Source organism: Onychostoma macrolepis, chromosome 07, assembly GCF_012432095.1.
Source record: "Onychostoma macrolepis isolate SWU-2019 chromosome 07, ASM1243209v1, whole genome shotgun sequence".
In the NCBI taxonomy this organism is placed as follows: Eukaryota; Metazoa; Chordata; class Actinopteri; order Cypriniformes; family Cyprinidae; genus Onychostoma; species Onychostoma macrolepis.
The window spans coordinates 46,166,965-46,192,998 of NC_081161.1; the positions used below are offsets into that span (position 1 = coordinate 46,166,965).

The 26,034-nt window shown below is 37.2% G+C and overlaps 2 protein-coding genes across 4 annotated transcripts; one reads left to right on the plus strand and one right to left on the minus strand.

Moving 5' to 3' along the window:
* Positions 1-15,269: 15,269 nt before the first annotated feature.
* On the plus strand, positions 15,270-25,473 carry LOC131544671 (uncharacterized). Of its 2 annotated transcripts, XM_058783051.1 has the most exons (10): positions 15,270-15,502; positions 15,616-15,672; positions 21,636-21,674; positions 22,028-22,292; positions 22,374-22,519; positions 23,741-24,020; positions 24,122-24,261; positions 24,397-24,488; positions 24,860-24,956; positions 25,066-25,473. In XM_058783051.1, the coding sequence occupies exons 2-10, from the start codon at positions 15,636-15,638 to the stop codon at positions 25,083-25,085; spliced, it is 1,116 nt and encodes a 371-aa protein (XP_058639034.1). In that variant the 5' UTR covers positions 15,270-15,502; positions 15,616-15,635; the 3' UTR covers positions 25,086-25,473. The 2 variants fall into 2 exon arrangements, with proteins under 2 accessions (XP_058639034.1, XP_058639035.1); XM_058783052.1 differs by lacking the exon at positions 25,066-25,473 and having other exon boundaries at positions 24,443-24,488; positions 24,860-24,924.
* LOC131544677 (uncharacterized) lies at positions 17,865-20,630 on the minus strand. Of its 2 annotated transcripts, XM_058783058.1 has the most exons (3): positions 20,093-20,630; positions 18,150-19,201; positions 17,865-17,910 (listed from the first exon to the last, which is right to left on the minus strand). In XM_058783058.1, exon 2 carries the CDS (start codon positions 18,952-18,954, stop codon positions 18,214-18,216), a length of 741 nt encoding a protein of 246 aa, XP_058639041.1. In that variant the 5' UTR covers positions 18,955-19,201; positions 20,093-20,630; the 3' UTR covers positions 17,865-17,910; positions 18,150-18,213. The 2 variants fall into 2 exon arrangements, with proteins under 2 accessions (XP_058639041.1, XP_058639040.1); XM_058783057.1 differs by lacking the exon at positions 20,093-20,630 and having other exon boundaries at positions 18,150-19,356.
* Positions 25,474-26,034: the final 561 nt, after the last annotated feature.

Here is a 26,034-nt window from a genome sequence, read left to right on the forward strand (position 1 = left end):
ATAATTTAGATACATAATCGCATTAAATCAGATTTAAAAAAATAAAACATTTTAGAAGAGAAGGCAGCATCACGGTTGTCTGAACCAATGAGCATTAAGCTGTGTTGTCAGTCAGTCGTTTCCCATCATGCTTTTGATCAGCGCAGTTGGTGGAGAGCTACTGCGCGCGACTGCTCAATCCGACACAGCCGCCTCACCGTCGCGAGAGCTTTTTGGCACAAGTCAGCATGACATCAGAGCAAGGCGGACATAACTCGGACACTTTTCTAACCGGCATGCACCTCGCGGTGATCACCGGTGATCGGTTCTGCGCAGATGTTGCTCATCTCAAACAAGCCTACTGTTGCTCTCCATCGACTGCGCTGATCAAAAGCATGATGGGAAAGGACTGACTGACGACACAGCTTAATGCTCATTGGTTCAGACAACCGTGATGCTGCGTTCTCTTCTAAAATGTTTTATTTATTTTTTTACCTGGTTTCATGTGATTATGTATTTAAATTGTGCATGAATATTCCCAAACACTATGACAGCGCGATCTTTGTGTGAGATATGTGATTGTTGTCATATTTCTATAAAAATCTAAAATAGGCTACATGTTTGTATTCAAGTAAAAATGACTGATAAATACACCTTTCGTATGAAATTAAATAGCAAGCACTTTGATAGTCTTGTTCATCATATTTAAATCATATAAAAGCAACAGAACTGAAATGACATCACATTTATTAGCAGCACAGCACATGAGTGAAAATAACGCGATATCTGCCTTTGATCTCGTTTGATCTGTTCCACTTCGAGAGGGCATAACAGTATAAGCTTTTTTAGTGTAGTCACACTGTTATGTTGATATAAAAAACACTGAATCATTTACCCACACTTTATTTGTAGTTTCAAGTTTTCAAGTTTCAAATTTATTCCAGGAATACGTGGCCTCTCGGCTCATAGTTCCACAAAATCATAATTACATGGCAGATAATCTTTTCTTTATTCCATGATATATATATATATATATATATATATATATACACAATGCCAATCTCCATGCATACCCCGAATCACAAACACTTGACACATCAATACAAACACCACCAACAAGAACAAGATCAAAGTATTTCTTATGCAAATCCTCATACAAGGAGCAATCATACAAAAAATGCTTCTCATTTTCTATCACAGAAATATTTGATGTTAACTTACAATAACTACAGATTATTTCTGCCATTGGTGTATTACTCATCTGCCTGTTTCTATAGCAAGATGATGACTTGAACATCTAAAAAGGAACAATGATCGTACCAGTTGCATGTTATACACAGACGCAATGTAGCTCTCTTGTATCAAAGACGACTTGCATTGTGAATATATATTTAACTTATAATTTTCCAAAACTGATGTATACCATGCTTCATGTGCTTTTTCTTTCAGTCGTTGGTTAAGAATAGCTGTAAATGTTCTTTATGTAAATGCACCTACACTTTGAGGCTCCCAAGCACTAGAAAAACCACAAAAGTACAGCAGAACTCTAATACAAGTAAACCATGTTTTTCTAACTACTTCATCTAATTGAAAAAGCATATTATAACATTTTCTTGGATAACAATGATTAGACATTGACACTAGTTTTATACAATACATGATAAACCTATTCATAGAAGAAGTGGACAATACAAAAGTTAGTACCCTATATGAAATGTTGAAATTTATTCTTGAACAGATGGTGCTGTATTAAGCAGTATCTAAAAAGTGTTTCTGTTGCTCATAAAAACGTTTCTGTGTATTTGACAAATATTGTATTTAATTCACTTTATCGTGATGCAAACACAGTCTGACTTGACGTCTCCACTTTTAATTCTGCCCCGACTGCAAGCGGCTTCTCTCGCCAGCCGGTGGCAGGCTAGTATAGTTCATCTCGAAAAAGCCTGATATCTTTGTGTGTGTGTGAGAAGCCGTCTCTCTACTCATACATGGCCTGTGTGGAATTGTTGTGTTGTTGACAATAAACCAACAATTACCAGCACTTGTTTCCATGGATATGTCTACTCTTACATGTTGAGAAAATAAACTGGAAATATGAGATCAATGACTGAATAAGTTTTAATTGACTCACCATTCCGGTAGCAATAGCCAAACCAGCATAATATTCCTTCCAATTTTCTACAATTACCGTGTGGAATGGAAGGATGCCAGATGGAGGGATAGTACCTATGAGATGCCGTAACCACAGCTGTTAAATAAATGTTTATTTAGTCATCTTTATTTCCTACAAATACAAAAGCAACAGTTATTCTTTTTCTTTTTGGATTTTAAAATTCTTCCAATATTTGACCATCTCCTCTTCATCTGTCAGTGGTGCTGGTGCAGGTTCTCCCCCCTTTTTGTGAGCCTCTTCCTTTCTTGCTGTTGACTGAGTACAAGTCTGTAGTTAATTTTATTACTCTAATTAAGAAATGTAACAGGTTGGATTAGAGAATATTTAATTATGTGAAAAGAGTGTTAGACTATGTGGAAAAATCTGCAGTGCATTGAAATAGACACTGAATGATATTTAATGTCAAATGTTTGAAAAGTCATTTAGCCTACACCCATGAACATTTTATGCTTAAATCCTTACCTTGATTGAATTGTGTTTTTATACTTCATTTTTAGCTACTGCCATGTTCTTGTTTATTATTTCTGTCTTTCTCCTTTTTCTTTTTTTGCCATGGGATACCATTAAAAATAATATTAGTTCAATAATTTACAGTTTTCACCTCTGATAATATAACAGTAATTCTTAATAACTGTTAGTAACTTAATAAAACTTACACAGTGACTTAGAAGTACACAGACAACTTTTTGTTGGGTGCTGTTGCCATGGTGAATCTTAATTTTGGAGCTCCACTGATCGTGACTTTTCATAGTTGTGGTGGACGCTCTAAACTCAGAGTCAACGTGCTCAGAGTTGAATGAACTAACACTTTCCAGTCATTCTGAAACCGAAAACTCAGTTTCCCATCTCACTTTCCCAGTCAACTCAGAGTTCAAGTTTAAACTCAGAGTTGGTTGAACCTCCCTATTGAAACAGGCCCCAGATGTTTCCTTCAACTCAAAATACAGAACACAATGTGTAAACAAATATTGTTTAAAAAAATGAAAGTTGGGTTTCTGAGAATTTAGAGCTCGTGTGGGTTGTATTTATTTGCATAATTTGCATTATGATGTTTGTTTTTCCCTTCAGGCAGTGATAAGACTGTTTGCAAAACAAATGATGCTGCCTTAGTAGATGTACCTATATTCGTCATATAAAATGTATTCTACAACCCGAATTCTGGAAATATTGGGACATTTTTAAAATTTGAATAAAATGAAAACTAAAAGAATTTCAAATCACATGAGCCAATATTTTATTCACAATAGAACATAACAAATGTTTAAACTGAGAAATTCTAAAATTGTATGCACAAAATGAGCTCATTTCAAGTTTGGTGCCTGCTACAGGTCTCAAAATACAGTAGTTGAGACGGGGCATGTTTACCATGGTGTAGCATCTCCTCTTCTTTTCAAAACAGTTGAAGATGTCTTGGCATCAAGGTTATGAGTTTCTGGAGTTTTGGTGTTGGAATTTGGTCCCATTCTTGCCTCATATAGGTTTCCAGCTGCTGAAGAGTTTGTGGTCATCTTTGACGTATTTTTCGTTTAATGATGCGCCAAATGTTCTCTATAGGTGAAAGATCTGGACTGCAGGCAGGCCAATTCAGCACCCAGACTCTTCTACTATGAAGCCATGCTGTTGTAATAGCTGCAGTATGTGGTTTTGCATTGTCCTGCTGAAATACACAAGGCCTTCCTGAAATAGAAGTCGTCTGGAGGTGAGCATATGTTGCTCTAAAACCTTATATATCTTTCAGCATTCATAGTGCCTTCCAAAACATGCAAGCTGCCCATACCTTATGCACTTATGCACCCCCATACCATCAGAGATGCTGGCTTTTTAACTGAACGCTGATAACACGCTGGAAGATCTCCCTCCTCTTTAGCCCGGAGGACACAGCATCCGTGATTTCCAACAAGAATGTCAAATTTGGACTCGTCTGACCATAGAACACTTTTCCACTTTGAAACAGTCCATTTTAAATGAGCCTTGGCCCACAGGACACGACGGAGCTTCTGGACCATGCTCACATATGGCCTCCTTTTTGCATGATAGAGTTTTAGTTGGCATCTGCAGATGGCACGGTGGATTGTGTTTACCAACAGTGGTTTCTGGAAGTATTCCTGGGCCCATTTAGTAATGTCAATGACAGAATCATGCCGATGAGTGATGCAGTGTAGTCTGAGGGTCCAAAGACCACGGGCATCCAACAAAGGTGCCAACTTTTTTGAGACCTCTAGCAGGCATCAAATTTGTAATTAGCACCTTTAGTGGATAAAAGTGTAACAATTTTTAGTTTAAACATTTGTTATGTTCTCTATATTCTATCGTGAATAAAATTGGCTCATGTGATTTTCTTTTAGTTTTCATTTTATTCAAATTTAAAAAAACGTCCCAACATTTCTGGAATTCGGGTTGTAAATGAAGTTACGTGCATTTCTCCCTCTTGGATAAACACATCTGCGAGATATCAGATTAAATAATAATAATAATAATTATTATTTTTATTATTATTATACAGGGAGTGAATTTATTTCCTTAAATTAATTCTGAGGCCAAAACTCAGGAACTCTCCCAAAGACAGATGCCATGCAATAAAGCCATAAAACTAATCTGGGGAAGAGATCTCCAAAGACAACAAACAGCACCACTCCCCTTGTCAATTTACGTTAATTTTCTCCCCCCTGCCCTATCTGCCTCTCCCTCCTTCCCCCCCGGGCATGACGTAGAAGTGTCAAGAACTCAAGTTGCCAGACTTACAAACTGAATTTATTATATCTTAAGAATTAATGATCTTAACCCTTTCATGTTTGGTATCATTTTAAAGGTCTCTGTGCGATGGGTAAATTGGTCTCAATTTCAAAGTAGTCACTTGTATTATGAGAAATATTGAAAACTTAAGTTAACTCTGTACTTCTGTGGTAGGCAGTCTCCTTTCAAAATCTGATAAACGTTACTCTGCACCAGGTTTGACAATTTGGGGCACGACAGCAGCTCCTACAGAGGCTTCTCATTCCCCATACACAGATGTAATCTGTGGGGGGCCGAAAATAAATGTTTATGGCCCTTTTGTTCTGGTAGTATTTAAGGGAAAGTTGCAAATCAGTCATTGATTCTGTTGCCAGATCAGCGCATAGTGTGAATTATATTTCATATGCTCCATACTATGTATCTTCCTAAAGTCAGGTAAATATTTTACTCCTAGATTCATCTTTGAACAACTGATGTTATGTATTTTTTTATATATATATTTGAATTGGCTTCTTATTGTTTAATTATGCAATTGGCATGACACGTTTTTACCTGACTAATAATAAATTGTTATATTTGATTTATTCTGAACTGTCCTGAAATCATTATGACTATTAGACTGTGAGGAGGCTTTTGTTACCGCAAATCTACGGCCAGGATACATCAAACTGAAGGCTCATGAATGAACGGAGCAGTAGGCACGTCATCGGAGACCTCAGATTTCTGTCTATCACTGGTGATTGCAAGTTGTACGGGAAAGGACTAAATGAACTACACTTTTTGTCATAAGCAAGCAGCAGGCGGCAGACAAAACAGGTGTTAGTCTACCTACACCCTCTGACTAGCATCAGACCGGTGAGGCCAGTTTGTGTCCCTGAGATCTACGCAAAACCCGGGCCGTGAGACTTTGTGCGACATTAGGTCACCAGTGAACGGATGATTGAAAATTTGGGATGTCTAGAATAATCAAATATCTAAATTAATATACAATCGATGTCTGTGATCAATTTTTACTTATAAATATTGTCTAAATTTAATGATCACTTGAAATTGGAGTCAGATCAAGCACGGAGTTAGACTAAAACTGAAACTAAATCCTGATAAATTCAGAAGCGCAAGTAAAAGACCGAATGTGCATTAAACCTTCGACCAGGCCGCTGGATTCCGTTGTTTGAACTAGCGGGTGGATCCTTACAGTTATAATTCATTACATTTATATACCGCTTTTCTGCTTTTCTAAGCACTCAAAGCACTCTATTGTCAGGGGGTATCTCCTCATCCACCACCAGTGTGCAGCATCCACCTGGATGATGCGACAGCAGCCATAGTGCACCAGAACACCCACCACACACCAGCTTATTGGTGGAGGGGAGACAGAGTGATGAAGCCAATCAGCAGATATGGGGATTGTTAGGAGGCCATGATGATCAAAGGCTAATGGGCAAATTTGGCCAGGATGCTGTGGTCACACCTCTACTCTGTTCGAAAGACATCCTGGGATTTTTAATGACCGCAGAAAGTCTGGACCTCGGTTTAAAGTCTCATCCAAAGGACGGTGCTTGTTGAGAGTATAGTGTCCCCATCACTATTCTGGGGCATTAGGACCCACACAGATCACAGAGTGAGCACCCCCTGCTGACCTCACTAACACCTCTTCCAGTAGCAACCTAGTTTTCTCAGGAGGTCTTCCATCAAGGTACTGACCAGGCTCAGCCCTGCTTAGCTTCAGTGGGCAACCGGTCTTGGGCTGCAGGGTGTATTTTTACATAATTTTGTAAATTATGTAAAAATAATTTACAGACCCCAGAATGTTCGATCAGGATTCACCTGCTCCACATCCATCACACTTAACACTGGCGTACCACAGGGCTGTGTGCTAAGCCCGTTTCTCTACTCCCTCTTCACCTCCGACTGCAAGCCTGTGTATGGATCTAATTCCATCGTCAAGTTTGCAGACGACACCACGGTGATTGGCCTCATCAGTAACAACGATGAGACTGCCTATAGGGAGGAGATCCAGCACCTGGCCACATGGTGCACTGAAAATAACCTGCTCCGGACCAGGACCAGCAGATTAAAGAACAGTTTCTTCCCCAGAGCTGTCTCTTTACTGAACTCTAACCCCCGTTGATCCACTTCCTCATATATTGTTAACTCTTCTCTCCTACCTCACATCGGCCTTATTTGCACTACTGAATGTAAATTTTTATTACAGTAACAACTGTTTACTTTTGTATCTTGCACTACCATACCTAAATTGGACTATGCTCATTTGCACTGCCGACTGTTGTTTACATTATCAATGTTTACATTAACATTTTGCACCGTATGTCTAGTTGTAATATGCAATCACTTCCACTGCACTTTTACACCTTGTTTATAGTAATAGTCATCTGTATATATATTATATTGATAGTACATATCACCTGTAAATTCTGTTCATAGTAATAGCCATCTGTATATTTATTCACTATACATATTCATCTGTAAATTCTGTTTATATTAATAACCATCTTTCTATATATATTTATACTAGTGGTGGGCCGTTATCGGCGTTAACGTGCTGCGTTAACGTGAGACTCTTATCGGGCGATAAAAAAAATATCGCCGTTAACTATACTATATCTATACTACGCAAACTATGATGACTTTCACCTTGATATTTTAGCGCGGATGTATACCTAGCTGAATTGCACTGTAGGGGGCGAGAGCGAGTCTTCGAACCTGTGTGTATGCGTGCTAACATGGATGCAGCTATGAAGCCGCCGGGTTTGCTTCAGGGAAAATTTATTTTTAAGAAGCTTCCCAATGGAAATCGCCAAGTCATTTCTGTCTCTACATTACATGGTCGCGCTCTCTGTATCGCGCGCACAGCGGAGTTCCGCCCCGGTTCGCACACACACACACACACACACACACACACACAAACAAACAAGCGTGGCGCACACACAAGTGAGCACACTCCCACTCCTATTTGTAAATATTAAGCCGCAAAACGTCTATTTAAATATGACTTCTGTGTGTCTCTGTGTTAATGTATGGCGCAGACGCACGGGTTTGTTCACTACTCATACAGAAGACCGCGCGACGCTTGCGGCGATATTAACGTCTGTCGTCTCCCTAAATGAGGACGTAAATACACGAACAACATCTCCAGAACTGCTCTGAGAGTCACTTCATGAGCATTCGAGCGTTTCATTTGAGAAAAACTATCCTCACGGCAACCCGTCAAAATAAAAGTTCGGTTTCACTTGAAGACATTGGGCAGAACGTAATAGGCTACTACTACTAAAACTATTAAAACCTTATCTTTAAGGAATAATCATACAATGTCTTCAATGTTATTATCAATATTAAATTCTTGATGACTGCTAGTTGTTTACTACTAGAACTTATTCTGATCTACTTGGCAGAATTCAAATGAGCCATTTTAATCTAGATTAATCTAGATTAATTCCAAGATTACAGTGAGATTAATCTAGATAAAAAAAATAAATCTATGCCCACCACTAATATATATATATATTCAGTACATATCCTTGTCCTGCACTTATTCAACCATTGTATATCCTGCACTTGCTGCTATTGCACTTCTGGTTAGACCTAAACTGCATTTCGTTGCCCTGTACCTGTACTTGTGTAATGACAATAAAGTTGAATCTAATCTAATCTAATCTAATCTAAATGTAGTATTTTTACATATAATTTTGTTTCTACAGTATATTGTGTAATATATACAGCATGTATGTGTGTGTTTGGAATAGTACATACATATAGTTAGTAAAATTGTGATACTACTATACTTCAGAATAACATTACAAATCAAAAGGCAATCCAAACATATTTACAAAAATATTTTTATTATCACATTTTAAAATATTTTTGTACTGTGTTTGCTACCCAGAGTACAGTGCATCAACAAATTACAGCCATGAAAACATTTTAAGTGTGCAAGAATATAAATGAAACAAACACATACATCTTGAGGGCTGGATTGGGAATCACTGTCCTAAGAAAGAACATGATTTATCTTAAAACTATCTTAAAACTTAGCAAAAACAACAAGAATTGTCTCACAACAATTGACCCCAAATGTAGGGCATGTGGGTGGTGGCAAACAGGCCACTGACCCTGTCTGTGAAGTCCTCCATTTAAACATAATTTTGGACTGAATGAAGCTGTTGACATGCAGAGCTGATGACCATCACTCTGCACCACCGTCCTGATCTTCTGCTCACTCCCTGTCTGCCAGTACATTTCTTCCCATCAGTGGTGAAACTGAAACACAGTCATGAAACACACAAAGACAAAACCTGTTATCCACAGCACCAATAAAGATGAACAGACAGCATAGGGAAAATAGTGAATGAAAATTATGCAGCATAGATGAAAAATAAATAAATAAATACAGTTGAAGTCAAAAGTTTACATACACCTTGCATAATCTACAAAATGTTAATTATTTTACCAAAATAAGAGGGATCCTACAGAATGCATGTTATTGTTTATTTAGTACTGATCTGATTAAGATATTTCACATAAAAGATGTTTACATATAGTCCACAAGAGAAAATAATAGTTGAATTTATAAAAATGACCCCGTTCAAAAGTTTGCATACACTTGATTCTTAATATTGTGTGGTTACCTGAATGAGTTTTTTTTTTTTTTGTGATAGTTGTCCATGAGTCATGACTCATGAACAACTATCACTAAAAACAAACAAACAAAAAAAACCAGCTGTGGATCATTTTCTCTTGTGGACTATATCTAAACAACTTTAATGTGAACTATCTTAATCAGATCGTTATGTGATGTTATGTGAGAGTGAACTGGGTCAAAATACAATAAGTTAAACATTCAATGTGATGATATATTATTTGAAGATGTATGTATCATGGCCAAATAGTTATTTTAAAGTATATACATCCTGTAAATTATGTAAGTTAAGTTTACAATACTTTACATACAGTACATTTAAAGGAAGATGTGAATAGTTTCTAGAAATAAAAATTCCAGAAATTAATTTTGAACTTTCTGTATTTGATTATTCTTTCTTACTAAGTTCTTAGAAAGTCCAGCCACTATCAATCACAACAATTACAGATGATTAAGCATATACATCGTCAGTTTGTTGTTTTACACACAAGCACACAGACATTATTTCATAGTTGTGAGATGCATAAGAAATCTTTAGACACGTAACACAAACCATAATCCATAACAACAAAAGACAATACTTTATTTAACCTTTTCTGAAGTGTGTGCTGCAAACGTGAGCATTTTTGACAATCGTTTCTGTCCAGTCCGCTCGTTTTATCGCGTTTAAACACAGCCGTCGTAAGTTTTTTGTCTGGGAGTGGCAGCAGGTATGCATTAAAATTTCAAATTGGAGCCTGTACTACATAGATATGCATCCAACATCACAACAAGATGATATTTTAAGCTCCTTGTGTAGCCGAATCTGCGCTGGTTTTAATGGGCCGCCTCCAGTTTTCCCTTTGTTTTGCCTCCAGCTAGCGCGGTGACGTAATCGTGACGTCGGCGCAAAAAGGGTCTATGGGCGAATTCCAAACAGAAGTGAGCATCCCTATGACCTACTCCCTTTGAAGGGCAGAGCCCTTGAAGTGTGTTCTTTAAGGGTGTAGGGCATTACTGACTCGTATAAGCGTTTGGAACTCCCTTGGTGAAGGGAATGATGGACAAAATGTTTCCTTGACAACGCTGCGCGTGCGTGCAGCATTCAGCGCTCCAACAATTGTTGCAAATAAATATTTCTTCTTATTGTTATTATTTTATTCAAATATTGTCTAACTGTGTCTTATTTACTATTAAACTTTTTCAAACTAAACTTGCTTAAACTCGCTAACAATACAGTCTTAAATCATATTTTTATCACTGACGAAAATATTTTGTATTACATAAAAATAAAGAAAAAATTAATTAGGTTATTCTACTTACGTTTGTATGTAAAGTCAAAATAAACCCCAACTTTGCTTTAAAATGCATCTCAAGATCTCCTAAGTGAAGATCATATAATCACAAACGGAAATCACTTCCGTGAAGTGACCATCGCATGTTCCCTTCACTAACGGACTTCTGGAAGGACCCTTCGTGAAGGGAATCAGTTGCTCACTTTCGTTTGGAACGTTCCTACAAATGGTGTCCCCTTCTCGAAGTGCCCTTCAAGGGTGCAAAAAAGCCATTTGGAATTCGCCCTATATAACCTCTGGTTCTTTCGCGGGCTTTGCACATGAGGTGTAAAATAGTTAAAGTTACATTTATATCTAATGATTGATTTTTTTTTTTTTTTAATAATCTGAGATGTAGGCTACATTTAAGTCATTACCTCATGTTATATTTTCCCTGGCAAAAAAAAATTAGACACACACACGCATGTTTGTTTTTGTGAAAAGTGGGGACATACCATAGGCGTAATGGTGTTTATACTGTACAAACTGTATGTGCTATTGCCGTACACCAACCCTACACCTAACCCTACCCCTTACAGGAGACTTTGTGCTATTTCAGATTTTCAATACACTCCATTCTGTGTGATTCATAAGCGTTTTGAAAAGTGGGGACATGGAGTAATGTCCTGAAAAGTCACCTTCTCCTTGTAATACTTGTCATACTCTTCTCATTATACAAACCTATGTCCTGATTTGTCACAAAAACGCAGTAGCCCCTCACTGCAGAACAAAGATCCAGGGGGCGGGGTTGGATCCACATCCAGGGGGTGGAGACAGGTAGGTTTAGGTTTAGGTAAATGTAAGGTGGGAGGAGTTGGATCTAGATCCATCCACACCCCCTGGATCTTGTGTTCTGCAGTGAGGACCATCTCCAAACGTGCACACATACACACACACACACACACACACACACACAAATATATTGTTACAGTTATTAATAATAAAGTTTCACTCACTGATTTCAGAAGATGGCAGCAGAGAATCACTTATTGGCTCATTCTACCCACTAGCCTAAGTTTTGCTGTGGTACATTTATTTGGACATAATAAAATCCCTATTATAACATCAGAAATCATATTTTGTAAAAGTTTACCACCTCTTACTGAGGTATCAGTTTTTGCAATCACACACAGTCAAAAAGTGTCAATTTAGAGGAAGGGAACATTTTTAAATGATAAGCAAAATCTATTTGAGGTCAGCCTAAAAATTAATAGAAATATTAATTAAAATAATAATAAAATTGATTAAATAACTCTGACAGGCAAAAGGTTTGACAACTCTAAAGCGTTTTGTTTAAAAATATATATTTTTGTAATTTTATAATTCAGCCTAATTGATTGATTGTCTGTGTACAGGTTTATTTTCCATTGTGGGGACCAAATATTCAGATAAGGAGCAAATAAGGAGTAAAACCTGAATTTTTGACATTTTAGGACTGAGACTTCTGGCCCACAGTCGGGTTGAATGTGGCTAAATGTGCCGTTTCTCAACCAGAATCGGGCCAGATCCACAGAACCAAAACCTAGCCAAATCTGGCAACCATTACTGGGCCGGACCTGGCTCAATTCTAGCAAGCCGCTGCCAGCACTCAGCCGCATTCGGCCCGATTCCGCTGGCTACCTGGGATGCTGGTGACCAGCATGGGATGCTGATGAGATGCTGGTGACCAGCATCACCAGCAAGACCATGCTAGTTGACCAGTATCACCAGCAAGACCATGCTGGTAGACCAGAATTGTCTTGCTGGTCCACCAGCTAAACCAGCACCAAACCAGCATATACCAGCATAGACCAGCATAAACCAGCATGGGAATTATGCTGGCCTATGCTGGTTTTTCCAGCAGGGTAGAGACAGATTATTGTTTTAAGGTAATATCCCTTTTGTTTGAACTCTAAAGGCCTTTATCGATCACCTCAGACTCCATTGACAAACACGATAATTTTTACCTCGCATACCACAATAAAGTAAGCTTCGTTCAAACTCCACAGAAACAAAATAAAACTCACCAAAACGGTCTGGGTTTGTCTTTCTGCAGTTTCTTACTCTAGTTTTGATCGAAATTAACCCTACACTAATTCACTAGATGACAAAATGTCAGGAGAGCAGCGGGTGAAAGAGCGCGTAACTTAACTCACAAACAGCTTTGAGGGAGATTATTAACGTTCACTGGCTAAGCTTGCGGTTTCATAACACATTAAAAATCATGTAAGCTAGAATAAAAACATATAATAATCAAATTAACTTACTGAGCTTGCATAAATCCTCTGTTCTGCGTCTCTCTCCGGTCAGCAGCAGCTGTGTTGTCTGTGATGTGACGTCAGGTGGTGCACTATTTACAGCAGTCCTGCCCCTTGTATTACAGTCAGGCTACAGCAAGGTTACAGCAGTACTAAAATATACTGTAAAATATTCCTGCCAAGACAAAATTACCCAGAATGCAATATAAATTACAGTATTTTACTGTAATGGCTAAATGTGGTATTGTACTGTAGGTTTTTACAGTAGTGTGCTGCTAAATCTACAGCGATTTCTAACAGTGTAGCTATCTTTGTTCAGTCTGTAAATTGTCAAAATTGACAGTGTGACAGAAGCACGCAGAGAGATTCTTCTCCAGTCGCATCGCCAAAGGGAACATACTGTGATGTGCCTTGACACTGGAACATGTGGGGAAATGCAATAGATACTTTATAATTCATTTTAGTTCAGTGCCACATACATGTATAAATGAAGATGGAAACATTTAATGATCTTCCAATGGCTCACTGGAACTGGTACACTGTAAAAAATTTCCACTTATTTCAACTTAAAAATGTAAGTTTTGTAGCTGCCTTAAATTTTTAAGTATAAAAAATTACAAATACAAGTCATTTCAACTCACTTTGTAAAATCCTGACTGGCCCTGAACTGCTCTCTGTAAGTTGATTGGACTTTTCAGTATTAGTTGTTTCAACTAATCATGTCAAGTTAAAAAAAAAAGTAATCACTTTTGAACCTCAACAATGGTGACCATATAAAAAAAATAAAAATAAATCATGCAGCAATGCATGCTGGGATCCATGGATGAGTTTTGTACTATGCTAGTACCCAGCATGCATTGCAGCATGAATTTTCTTTTTTTTCTTGTTTCATAATGGTCACCATTGTTGAGGTTCACAAGCTGATTCTTGATGTCTGTGTGAGTCTAGTTGCTACCATAGATTAAAACTTTCTGTGGACAAACTGTTTGGAAAGTCCTTTCTATTAACTGACGGTCACAGAACCAGTGGCTCTTAGAATCACTCTTACTATAATCAATACAACATTCTTTTAATCAGAGATTAGACACACAATGAGATCAGTTCGCTAACAGATGATTGTCATTATAAACATATAACAACCAACTACTGATCATTTTCTCTGGGCTTTTGAGTTATAACAAATATGTTTGAGGAACACATGGTTACAACAACCAGAGAAAAAGAGGAGGGAAAAAAAAACTAAAACAGAAGTCAAGGGTCAAGAGCCAATCTAAAGCAGACACTGATCTCTAACATGGTTACTTCAAATGAAACAATAAATCAACATCTAAACCTTAGTTAATTCTCAATATTATTCAACATCTTATTAATTCTCAATAAGATCTTTTGTAGATGTCTGACAGAAATAAAGTCAGTCTGATTATTAATAAGTGGAGCTGGTGATGCTGTTTGTGGGGTTGTTTAATCAGGTCTTGAGAGATTTAGTGTATTTTATTTCAATTGATTTCATCTAAGGCTGTGAGTAAAGTTAGTTCTTCTTGTGTTTCTTTTTCTTCAGTGATTATGTTTGTTAACAGCAAGTGTTCATCACTAATGCTCAATTATTACTCAATCACTTAATTGCAATGTATATCTTATTTTAGTTAACTCAACTGAAATAAGTTCAGAGCACTCATAATTGTTAGTTTTATAAACTTAAATGGTTTAAGGCAATACGTTTACTCAAACAGTTTGAGTTAACTTAACTTGTTGGGTTTTACAGTGCACAAAAATAAGTCGAGCAAACTTTTAAGTTGGCTCAACTTTTTTTTTTTTTACAGTGTGCCAGTAAGTTAGAACTTAAAATGTTAAGTTCACTGAATTAAATTGGTCTCCTTGAATTTCAATAACATTAAACTGACATAAAAAATCAAGTTGAATCTAGCATAACTTACAAAAAAAGTTGAAATTGCTTAAATTATTGTGATGAGTTAAAGTAACTTTAAAACATAAGTTGTCATGACTTTTTCAACATATTTTTTACAGTGTAGAATATGGAGTTCAAAGCGAGTAGTCAGCTATTTATGATGCATCAGAACATGTATGTCAGTCATCTGTCGTGTGTGTCATGTGTTCCCGCCTCTTGTTTCCACATTTGGCCCTGATGTCGTCATTAAAGACTATTATTTTGAAGTTTATCCTCGTCTCCGTGTTCCTCGTTCCTCCCTGCTGTGTGCACCGTGACAGAAGACCAGACCGTAACAGTAAGCGGCGCCCCCCTTTTCACCGTTTTGTTTTTCGTTTTCGAAAGTCATTTTGTTTGGTTCCTGTCCGTTTGTCTGCCCCACAGCGTGCACTCCTCATCTCGCCATAGCCCGCGACAGTAACGCGTGGGAGTTCGGGATGGCCGCGAGACCCTCCAGTCTGAGAGGTAAGTGATGGAGATGGAGAGGAGGAGAGATGAGGTTGGTCATGTGATGCACATTTACACAGACCATCCTCCATAAAACTGATAACACTCACACTCTCCATCCCAAAAGAAAGACTGACACCTTTAATCAGCCATGAAGAAGCTCTGCAAGTGCCTGTGGATCTTACTGGGTAATGTACAACATTCAGTATATGCTGTTTTACTAGATGTTCCCCTTTGTTTGGAGATGTCACTGTTAATATTTTAGTTTAAACTAGGGATGTTCATTTCGGTTATTTTTCCTAACCGACAACCGACGCTCCTTAACCGATTATTTACCGTTAGCCTACAAGATTATTTTAAATTAGAACTAAAATTAAATTAGAAGGAATAAGTGTCTGTGACCCGTTAAAAATACTAACATTTGTTTTCCGGGGATTTATTTTACATACGCAAAAAGCAGCAAGCAACCTTTTACAATTCCGATTATCTTCATGACTAAAAGGACGAGAGACCCAACATTGGTTTCAGTTTCATTGAGCCTTAATTCGTTTGTCGCTATAGCTTCTTACATTTTTAATTCTTGTTCTTTCATAGGCTACTTTTAATTTAAAGGATTTGTTGTGGAGTGAGGGGAACTAAAATAGCATAGCTATGTTTACAGTGTTTATTAGAATATTTGTAATTCGCGTCAGCCTATTTCTGAATGAAATAATAAAATGCGACTTATAGGCAGTGTTGTATAAAGTACTAGAAAGCAATACTTGAGTAAAAGTACAAGTATCGTACTAGAAAAATACTTTGGTAGAAGTGAAAGTTACCTTTTACAATAGTACTTAAGTAAAAGTCTTAAAGTATCTGATATGTACTGTACTTAAGTACCAAAAGTAATTTTCTGATATTTAATGTACTTAAGCATTTGAAGTAAAAGTAAAAAGTAAAAATGTTTAAAGCAAGCGGTTAGAACTTTGATTGTGAACTTTATTGTGGCTTTCTTATAGTAAAGCATGAAGCATATTCAGGGTATCTTCTTAATCTCACTCTCACAAAATTAGTATTTTCCAGGACTTTTCAGGCACAATTCTCTTAAGTTCAAAAAACAAACAGCATATTTTTTGAGCTGACATCAAAGAAAAAAACAGAAACAGAAATTTCACTTTTGTATGAACTAAAAATGTAAAATGAAAAATAAATAACTTAATTTCTTTCAAAAACAAAACACCTGCTGGTAGGGAGAACATTTTGGTCATGTGGTATGAGCATTTGTAGGGGTTACTCCCCATCACACACACACACACACACACACACGTCCAGCAGCTACTAATAGGCCAGTCATTAGTTGAAACTGAAAAGGTGTCTGTTCATCTTCAAAAGAAGCTGGTTTTCAAAGTTGCCAGAATTCAGTCTTACTCTTCTTGGACTGAAGACAAGTCCTGCGATGCTAAATAGCCTTTCACAGGCCGCTGAGGCAGGTAGAGGTGTTCAGCTTCACAGAAAGCTTGCACACTGCTGGGAAGGACTTCAGCAAGTCCATGTGATCTGCTGAACAGGCCAAGTACCCATCCAGCTGTTTGGTGCCATCTTGTATTTGAGACGACTGCAGGGCAGATAAAAAGTCATCTTCATCAGACGAAGTGGACCTGCAAGCATCGCCTATCTGCAGTGAGGGCTCTTCCAGATGCTGCCTGATGTAGTCAGTTCCTGAAATAGTGTGGATAAAAATATAAATTATGCAACTGTCTAATCTGCCATGACCCCAACACAAACTTTTAATTTAAGGTTTGTTATTTTAGTTTCATGTACTATCCATGCACCTATAATTCAAGGTTTCTTTATTATTACCGATGGTACATTTGTTGTGCAGCAATCAGAATCTTGATTTGTGAATTGCCAGTATGACAAATTGTGAAAATATACATCTAATGTTTCACTATCACCATGATATCGTACCCGTTTTGATTGTGGCTTCATCCTTTGTCCACATCGTTCGGAATTTCGGAAGCAGAATCGCAGCAGCGATCAACTCTGGTTCTCCTGACATGTGGCCAAAACGGTTCATGATTCCCACCTGCAAGGCAGGTTATTTATAGCACATTTCAGCAACAAGGCAATTCAAAATGTACTTTACATAAAACATTTAAGCATTGAGACAAAGTGCCAAAGGAACTTAAATATAATTTATCATTATATTTATCATTGAAGAGTTAAGACAATAGAAAATAAATAAAATAATTAAAGTTACCTGTAGAGCATCCACCAGAGGCTTGCAGTACTTCAGTGGCAACTTGACTCTGTCAAGTTTGACAGTGAGCAGGTTGATGGTTGGAAGTAGCCAGCCCATCATGGCATTTGCTTCTGCTTGCAAGATGTTGGTAGCCTGAGCGACAGCAGCATACTCTGCGAGAAAGGCGAGTTCAGCTGGATTAAACCTGTTAAAAACAAAACAACATTGTTTTTATAACACTGTAACCATTTCATTGGATTCATCAAAATAACTGCTGGAAGAGTAATTCAGTAAAATTGACCAATAATAAGTGGAAGTTGGGATACAATGTGATGTAATGTAAAGTTATTATTAGTGTCCACGAAAGAATGGGACAAAGAAAGACATTCCAGATGTTCGATGATGATGAAATAAAACAAAATAAAACACATAATTCCTACTTACATTGGAAGCTTTAAGTCAGTGCAGATGACTCTGATGGTCCCCTCTCCCTTTTCTTTGATTATTCTCAGCAGTCTTTCCACTGCCAGGAACAGGGAGTTCCACCTGGTGGAATTCGGGCGCAGCAGCTGGAGGGTTCAACCATTTCGGCTGCAAGGGTGGATTTTCCACATTTGTTCCAAAGTGCACTACACTTGCCAAATGTTGAACGGTACACTTTCTTGTACGCCTCATTGGATGTGGCTTTTATGGCATCAACAGTAGCTATTAGGTTGAGTAGGTGACAAGCACAGCGCTGGTGCTTTGGGAGCTGGAACTCTAAACCATCATCTTCAGTCAGAAGTGCTGACACATCAACACACTCCACTTCTTCATCCCCTTCTTGATCATCTTCTTCCTCTCCTGGTTGAGGTGCACTGCCATGATCACCATCACTTCCAATGGCATTATTGTTCTCATCTTCACCAAAAATGTTGAACGCTTTTATGAAGTTAGAAGCATTGTCTGTTGTTGTTCGCACAATCTTCCCCCGAATTTCAAATTCAGAGTGCATGTCATTCAGGGCACTTGCCAACACATCAAATGTGTGCGAACCTCTCAGCTGTTTACAGGCTAGGGCTGCTGAGCATCTTTTGAGACTGTCGGGGTCAATCCAATGGGCAGTAACACCAATGAAGCTCCGCCTTCTGACAGACCAGCAGTCGGTGGTGGTGGCGATATGGTCAACTCCCCTCATGGCCTCAGTCACAGCCCTCTTCATTCCCCTGGAGGCATCATCAATCATGGAGCGCAGAGTTAGCCGTGACATAATTTTTGCAATAGGCTGCAGTTCCTTCACAAAATCTTGAAATGGTTGTTCTTCAACAACATGAAATGGCCGGAATCCTTGGACCACATAAGTCACTATAGCTTTGTCAATGGACCTCTGAGACACAGTCCTGGTGTTCACCAATGTGGTCTGCTTGATGCTGGAGGTGGTGGTGGGAGTCTCAGGAGCTCTTTTTCTCTTTGTTGATGTAAGCCCTTCATACTTTTTGAGGTGGTGTACATGCTTTCTCTGTTTCAGAGGGAGAGACATTTAATGAGCAACTTTAGCTACAAGATTTAAAAGTCACAAACAATTGTCATTTGACTGTTTAACTTACTTGCAGTTAGATAATGTTTATGAAACTATATTTCCATCAGTGATGCAAATTACTAGAAACTAGTTCTAATTTGCATTACTGATGGGAATATAAACCTAGTTTCATTTTTAAAAACGTGTTAACTTAAATGTCACCATATTATCTTGATTCAATAACATAGAATTATAAACACTCAGACTGCCACCCTTGACACCTAGGCAATAACACTATTAACTGGTACAACCTGCTGTTGTGTGTTTTGTAGCCTGTAGTGTACTGTACTTGTGTTATCGTTTATCTCCCACTGCATGTACCTTAAGTTAACTGCTCTACTAAGAAAAAATCAGCCAATTCGTTGTGTGGCAATAAAAGCACTGTGACTTTGATGAACAATGCAAGCGTACATTCACAATTTATAAAACGGTTAGTTCAAGTCCTTGATTCTGTTGATTTGTTTGCTTTGTTGCTTGGCAACCTCTTTGGAACTACATTGCTTGGCGGAGGAATACATGTGTTATAACGTTATATTTTTTTGTTGCTGGTGTCTATTTTATGAATAAAACAAATATTAAAATGAATATTTTAATAGAGTAACCGTTTTATAAAAGCAAAAAGCCCCTTGAAGCCGTGTTTTACAGTGGATTTAGAACAGCTGAGGGGGTTTTAACATGTGCGCCATGTCAGTTAATTAGCCATGCTTAAAACAAGCAGACGTTAGCCTGGCCATCACGTTAGCTAGCCAGATCTGATACGGCTTATGATAACTAATGTTGAATCACATTGACATTGTGGCTTTACTGAATAACTATTAATTTAACCTACCTCGATGTGCTTCTTCAGGTTGGACGGGGAGTTCTTGAATGCCAAAATTTCAGTGACTTTCGGTAGGCATAAGAGGCACTTCATCCGGTAGGAAGAATCTTTCACTCCAATGTACAGAAACATTTCTTGCAAATACGGCCACGGGTGTATAACGTTATCTTCAACCTGTTCACCGAGTTCACCACTATCGTCGGGGTGGTCGTCTAAGATAACGGGAGGTCCTCCAGTTGGTGCTTCCATATGGCGCCGGCGGTTTCAGTTGTGCTTCCTCCGCCTTTTTGGCAACAAACAAGCATTACGCTGAAATAGAGCGTGTGGAGTGTGCGAATCTAGGAGAAGTGATTCGCCAAACCTCCCTTATTGCAGTCGCACACATTTCTTCTTATGATCATTTTATTTTGTAGTAACGAGTAACGAAGATGCTTAGTGGAAATGTATCGGAGTAAAAGTATACATTTTATCTAGGAAATGTAGTGGAGTAAAAGTGAAAGTTGACATAAATTTAAATAGCGAAGTAAAGTACAGATACGTGAAATTTCTACTTAAGTACAGTAACGAAGTATTTGTACTCCGTTACATTACAACACTGCTTATAGGCGACTTTTTTTTTCTCTTTCTAAAAAACGTTTATTTATTTATTTATTTATTTTATACGCGTAGCTTATTTTAACCATGCATTAAACCTGTTAAAATATCTTGATAAATTACAGAAATAAATAAATAAGTGTAAAAAATAACCGTTTAACTGATTGTATTAATCGGTCAAAATTCTTATCGGTCGGTTAACGGTTAAAATGAACATCCCTAGTTTAAACACATCCTCTAATGTGGATTCACAGCAAGAATTCTTGCCAAACCAAAATATTCTACATCAGTTTTCATTGCATGTTGCTCATGTATAATAAATTGTTTTTTCATGGTTATTTTTCATGTTCTGCATTATCATGCACTTCGTTATTCTCATCATACAGGTTTGCACCATTTAGCTCTAGATTTCTAGAATAGTTTTTTTTTTTTTTGCTCTATAAAACAAATTTAGTGTTTGAAATTCATTAAAGTCGGGTAGGGATTCTACGTGATTCACGTTAGATTGACATAATTTACTTGTTTCAAGGCTGGTTTATTTACTGCACTATTTTATTAGAGATCGTTCACCACAAAACAAAACTTTGTAAATGAAGAATTCTTAACATTAATAATCGTACTAAATGAAGAACCACAACATCTGTCTGCAAGACTTGTGTGCGGAAGTCATACAATATTGTGTGCGAGGAACAGGCAAACATTTTCCACACCACATGCTGATGACAGTTATAAGAAAAGTATCATGAACAAATCACTCCGATCTATTCGTTGAATCATTTGATCCAGTCTGATTCATTTGTTCTCAAGGTTACATCTGTTAACAGACTGCAATGTTTTTGGTTTTTTTACTTTTAACTCCAAAAGACCAAGTGATGTTCTCATTCACAACAGAGTAATTCAAATGAGCATTTCATTTAAATATTCTCTGGAATTTATTTGAATCTCGTTGTTCACACAGGGTTTTTATCAATTCAAGAAACCGCAAATGGAGCAGATGGTAAGAATTTGTTAAGTTTAATGACATTACCTTCATTTGGTCCAGCTTTTTTTTTTTTTTGCAAAATACTTCACATTGTAAAACATTGACAATCTAGACAACAAACACTCTTCAAGACTGCATTTCAAACAATTGTCCAGTTCCTATGTTAAATTATACACTCCTAATAATATAATATCACTAAATCAATATAGGCCTAGAAGCAAAGAGATTTCAGAGTTTAAAAATCTACTTCCGCAAGGGCAAACTTCAAGATTCCTCTGACATCCATTCATTAAGATTGATAAACAATTCCAAATAGAACTCAATTTAGGTGATAGTTTACTGCCCCCGATTCTTGAAACATTTTCCAGAGAACGCAGCACTATGGCGCAACACAAACCAATCGTCCGATTGGGATTCCAGCTGGATTTCTAGCTATGCTGTTGATGGTTTGCGCAACAGATGTGCACACACCCTCACAGAAACCAACCCGTGGTGGAGAGTGGATCTGCTGAATGAATACCAAGTGAACAAAGTGGCCATCACTAACAGACATCACCTCACCGCTTATCAGAGGATAAACGGGGCGGTGATTCGTGTTGGGAACTTCCCTGACGACATTTACAGCAACACCGTGTGAGGATTTCTTTGCGGTTTATCTCTGTCTACAACTGAGAATGATCAGAATCCGATAGCAGATGTTCTTTCTGTCTGTAGATGTGCTGTAATTTCTACTATTCCTTCTGGAGCCACATCCAACTTCTCATGCGGTGGGATTGAGGGACGTTACGTGATTGTTCATATTTCTGGAAATCTGAAGACTCTTACTCTCTGTGAGGTCGAAGTCTACGGGAAGGTGATGGGTAAGTCACTGCTGTAGAGCACTTTTTAATATGTAATATGCCATAATTAAAATATATATAAATACATTAAAGATGAAGTGTGAAGGAGTGAGCCATTGCACAACTTGTGCATTTCCTTGGCTTATTGGAATAAACACACACTATGTTGGTAATAGAGTCCCATGAACGCACAGTCATGCACAGAGATCAATGGTCAAGGTCAGGATTTTCGTTAAATAATATAAGATATAATATATAAAAAATATATATCAAAATTTTTTTTTTCTTCCCACCGAAGCCTATCTTATAGTCCTAGAACACTTGGAATATATGGTTTGTGTTGTGTTAGATTTTGCTGTATTTGGCTGAGCAGTAGTTTGGGTGGCTCGCCAATGTACTAGATTTCTCTAATACATAAAATATGTAAGCTTGACCAAAGTTCTTGTGGGGAGAAGAATTTATTGAAGGTAGCAGTGTAGCAGTTCTTCATCAGTGATGTTAGCATGTCAATCCTTCAAACAATCTTAACCCAAGGTTCTGTCTGTGAGACCAGACCTTTATACCTGGTAACAAATGTGCTACAAACAATACAATAACACCCCATGGAGAGCCAATGATAGTGTAACCTTATGATGAACTGATGTTGACCTAAGAGGCTAATTATATGGGCCATTTGGTTCACACTTTTGTAAACATAAGCTGGATACAGTTGATTGCAAATACATTTGACTAAAGTTAATTAAAAACAAATAATCTTTCAGTTGCATGAGACTTTTGGGTCTTTTTTTACAATACACCACACAAGCATTGTGTCCCTGATACATCCCTTATTTATTTACATTTCTTAATACAGTATATTTTATATAGTTTTATACTACATGAATACAGTATTACCTACATTTATACAAAATAAAAAATAGTACATTAAAATTAACAGTAATCCTGTTGTCCTGACTGATGTGACATGCGTTTAACTGCCTGATTTGTTCTCCCCTGCATTGCAGTGAAGACTCTATAGTTAAGGTATACAAACCTTTATTTACATAAAAATGCGTAGAAAGGTACATAGCGAAATGGTAGTTGTTTAGCACAAAATCTACCCAACACTTAAAAAAAATAACCCCAAAAATGAAAATAGGCTCAACGCTACATTTTTTCACACTTCACATGATGTACTTCTGAGTAGGAGCATCCTTAGTCATATTACATATTGTATTACATATTTCCTCACCTATTTTCAAGGAAATTGGGCATCAAGAGGAACAGTTATACAGTCATCAACATCTGGGGACAGGTTTGCTGAAAAGGCTATTGATGGTAATCGAGGTCTCCAGCAGTTGTATACGGGATGCTCCTCAACACTTAATCAGACTAACCCATGGTGGAGGCTGGATCTGCGTGATGTTTATCGAGTTAGTAGAGTGGTCATTACCAACAGAAAAGACTGTTGTGCTGAACAAATGAACGGAGTGGAGATTCACATCGGAAACTCTTTGAAGAACAACGGCAGCAACAATCCCATGTGAGGAACTTGAGGATGAAGGAACATGAGACACTGAACGCAAATGAGTACATGGAGATACAACACTATCTTTATCTCCATCTGTTTCTCTCTGTCTGTAGATGTGCTGTTATTCCTGCTATTCCTGCAGGTGAGTCCTACAGCTACTCATGCGGTGGGATGGAGGGACGTTACGTCAATCTGATCATTCCTGGAGACATGAAGACACTCACTCTCTGTGAGGTGGAGGTTTTTGGAGAAGGTACCTGTAGTACTTTTTTTTGTTTTTAATATAAAATCAACTAACAATAATATCATATCGCTAATCACGGAAAGGAGCATTAATACTTTTAATGAATGCAAGCTCAAATAATAATGATTAATGCTCGGTGTGTAGGTCCTGTTTTAAAAAGATCAATTGTAAAAATGCTGTTTAACTCCAGAGCTGATTTGACTGACCAGCCAATGAGAGAAAACATTCTTATACAGGTGAGAGAAAGACAGAACACAGGTATGTACCCTACATAACCAGTAAATGGACAGAATGTTCACACATAACAACAGTGAAAACATGTTCCTTCTCCAAGAACATTTCCTCAGTTATATCACCACATCTAAAAAACAAAATACTTCCAATAAATTTCATGCAAGGGTTCTCAAGATACTTTTTTCTTTAAATATATTTCGAACAACACTGGACCCCATGGATTTTCATTGAAAAAAAAAATAGCTGCAATGTAATTAAATGTTTGGTCGTGATTAATATATATATCCTTTGAAATACGAGACAGAAAGAGAGAGAGATTTGAGTGTATTGTTATATTCTGATCTAATTGCTTTAGTATTAATGTTATTTTCAGTTTGGATCTGTTCTGGCTGACAAAGGATTCACAAATGTGACACTGAGTTGGATTCAAACCCCTGAACAGGTGATTCAGAAGGGGAAAGCTCCTAAAAGTGAGTCTGTTTTCACAACTGAGTTTTGTACAATAACATATGACAAAAGATGAATGAATGATAATGTAATAATAAGGTTTTTTATTTATTTATTTGTATTGTTTTGCAGGTTGCATTAAAGTACCGTGATATCCTGGGAAGTTCAAAATGATTAACATTTCTACATAATTACTTATTTACAATGTAAAGCCTCTTCAAGCACTTCTGCTGCCGTGTATAAGCCAACATAAAACTTTAGATAGTAAAACAAAACTAACAACAAAATAGTGAAGTGAATCCTAATCACTAATTGCCATAATATTTACTGTACTGCCTGTGCAAGATACTGTATTGGAAAAATGTTAGTCTTTAAGTGAGAGAGAATCATTAAGGACTTTGAGCCAACAGCTTGTCACTGATTCTTTGCTGCTAAATAAATCCTGAAGAGTTTAGAAAGCTGCCTTTATATGTGTGTGTGTGTGTGTGTGTGTGTGTGTGTGTGTGTGTGTGTGTGTTTATTTGCTTTTTAAATTATTAAACATTTATTTACAGGTTAAAATGAGATTTTAAAATTAAGATTATAAGACTTTTGGACTTAAGTGTATACAAAAATATATATCATCTCACTCTCTGGCCCTAATATAATATTAAAGCTACTCACAGATTACTTTTTCAGACCTATTAATTCCAGAATCGTATGAGTTAGTGACTGTTGCTTAAACTTCATGAGCATTGTCAACTTATGGATGTAAACAAACAAGTCATCTCCATTGTAAACAATAGTTCACCCACAGTAATATATATATATATATATATATATATATATATATATATATATATATATATTATTATTATTATTATTATATTTTTTTTTTTTTTTTTTTTTTTACATAATTTGAATAAAGTAACATTCAGTCCCACTTTATATTAGGTGGCCTTAACTACTATGTACTTACGTCAAAAAATAAGTACAATGTACTAATTGTGCTCATATTGTATTGCAAAACACTTTTGCTGCTATTGAGGTGGGATATGGGTAGGTTAGGGACAGGTTTGGTGGTCTGGGTAGGTTTAAGGGTGGGTTAAGGTGTGAGGGATG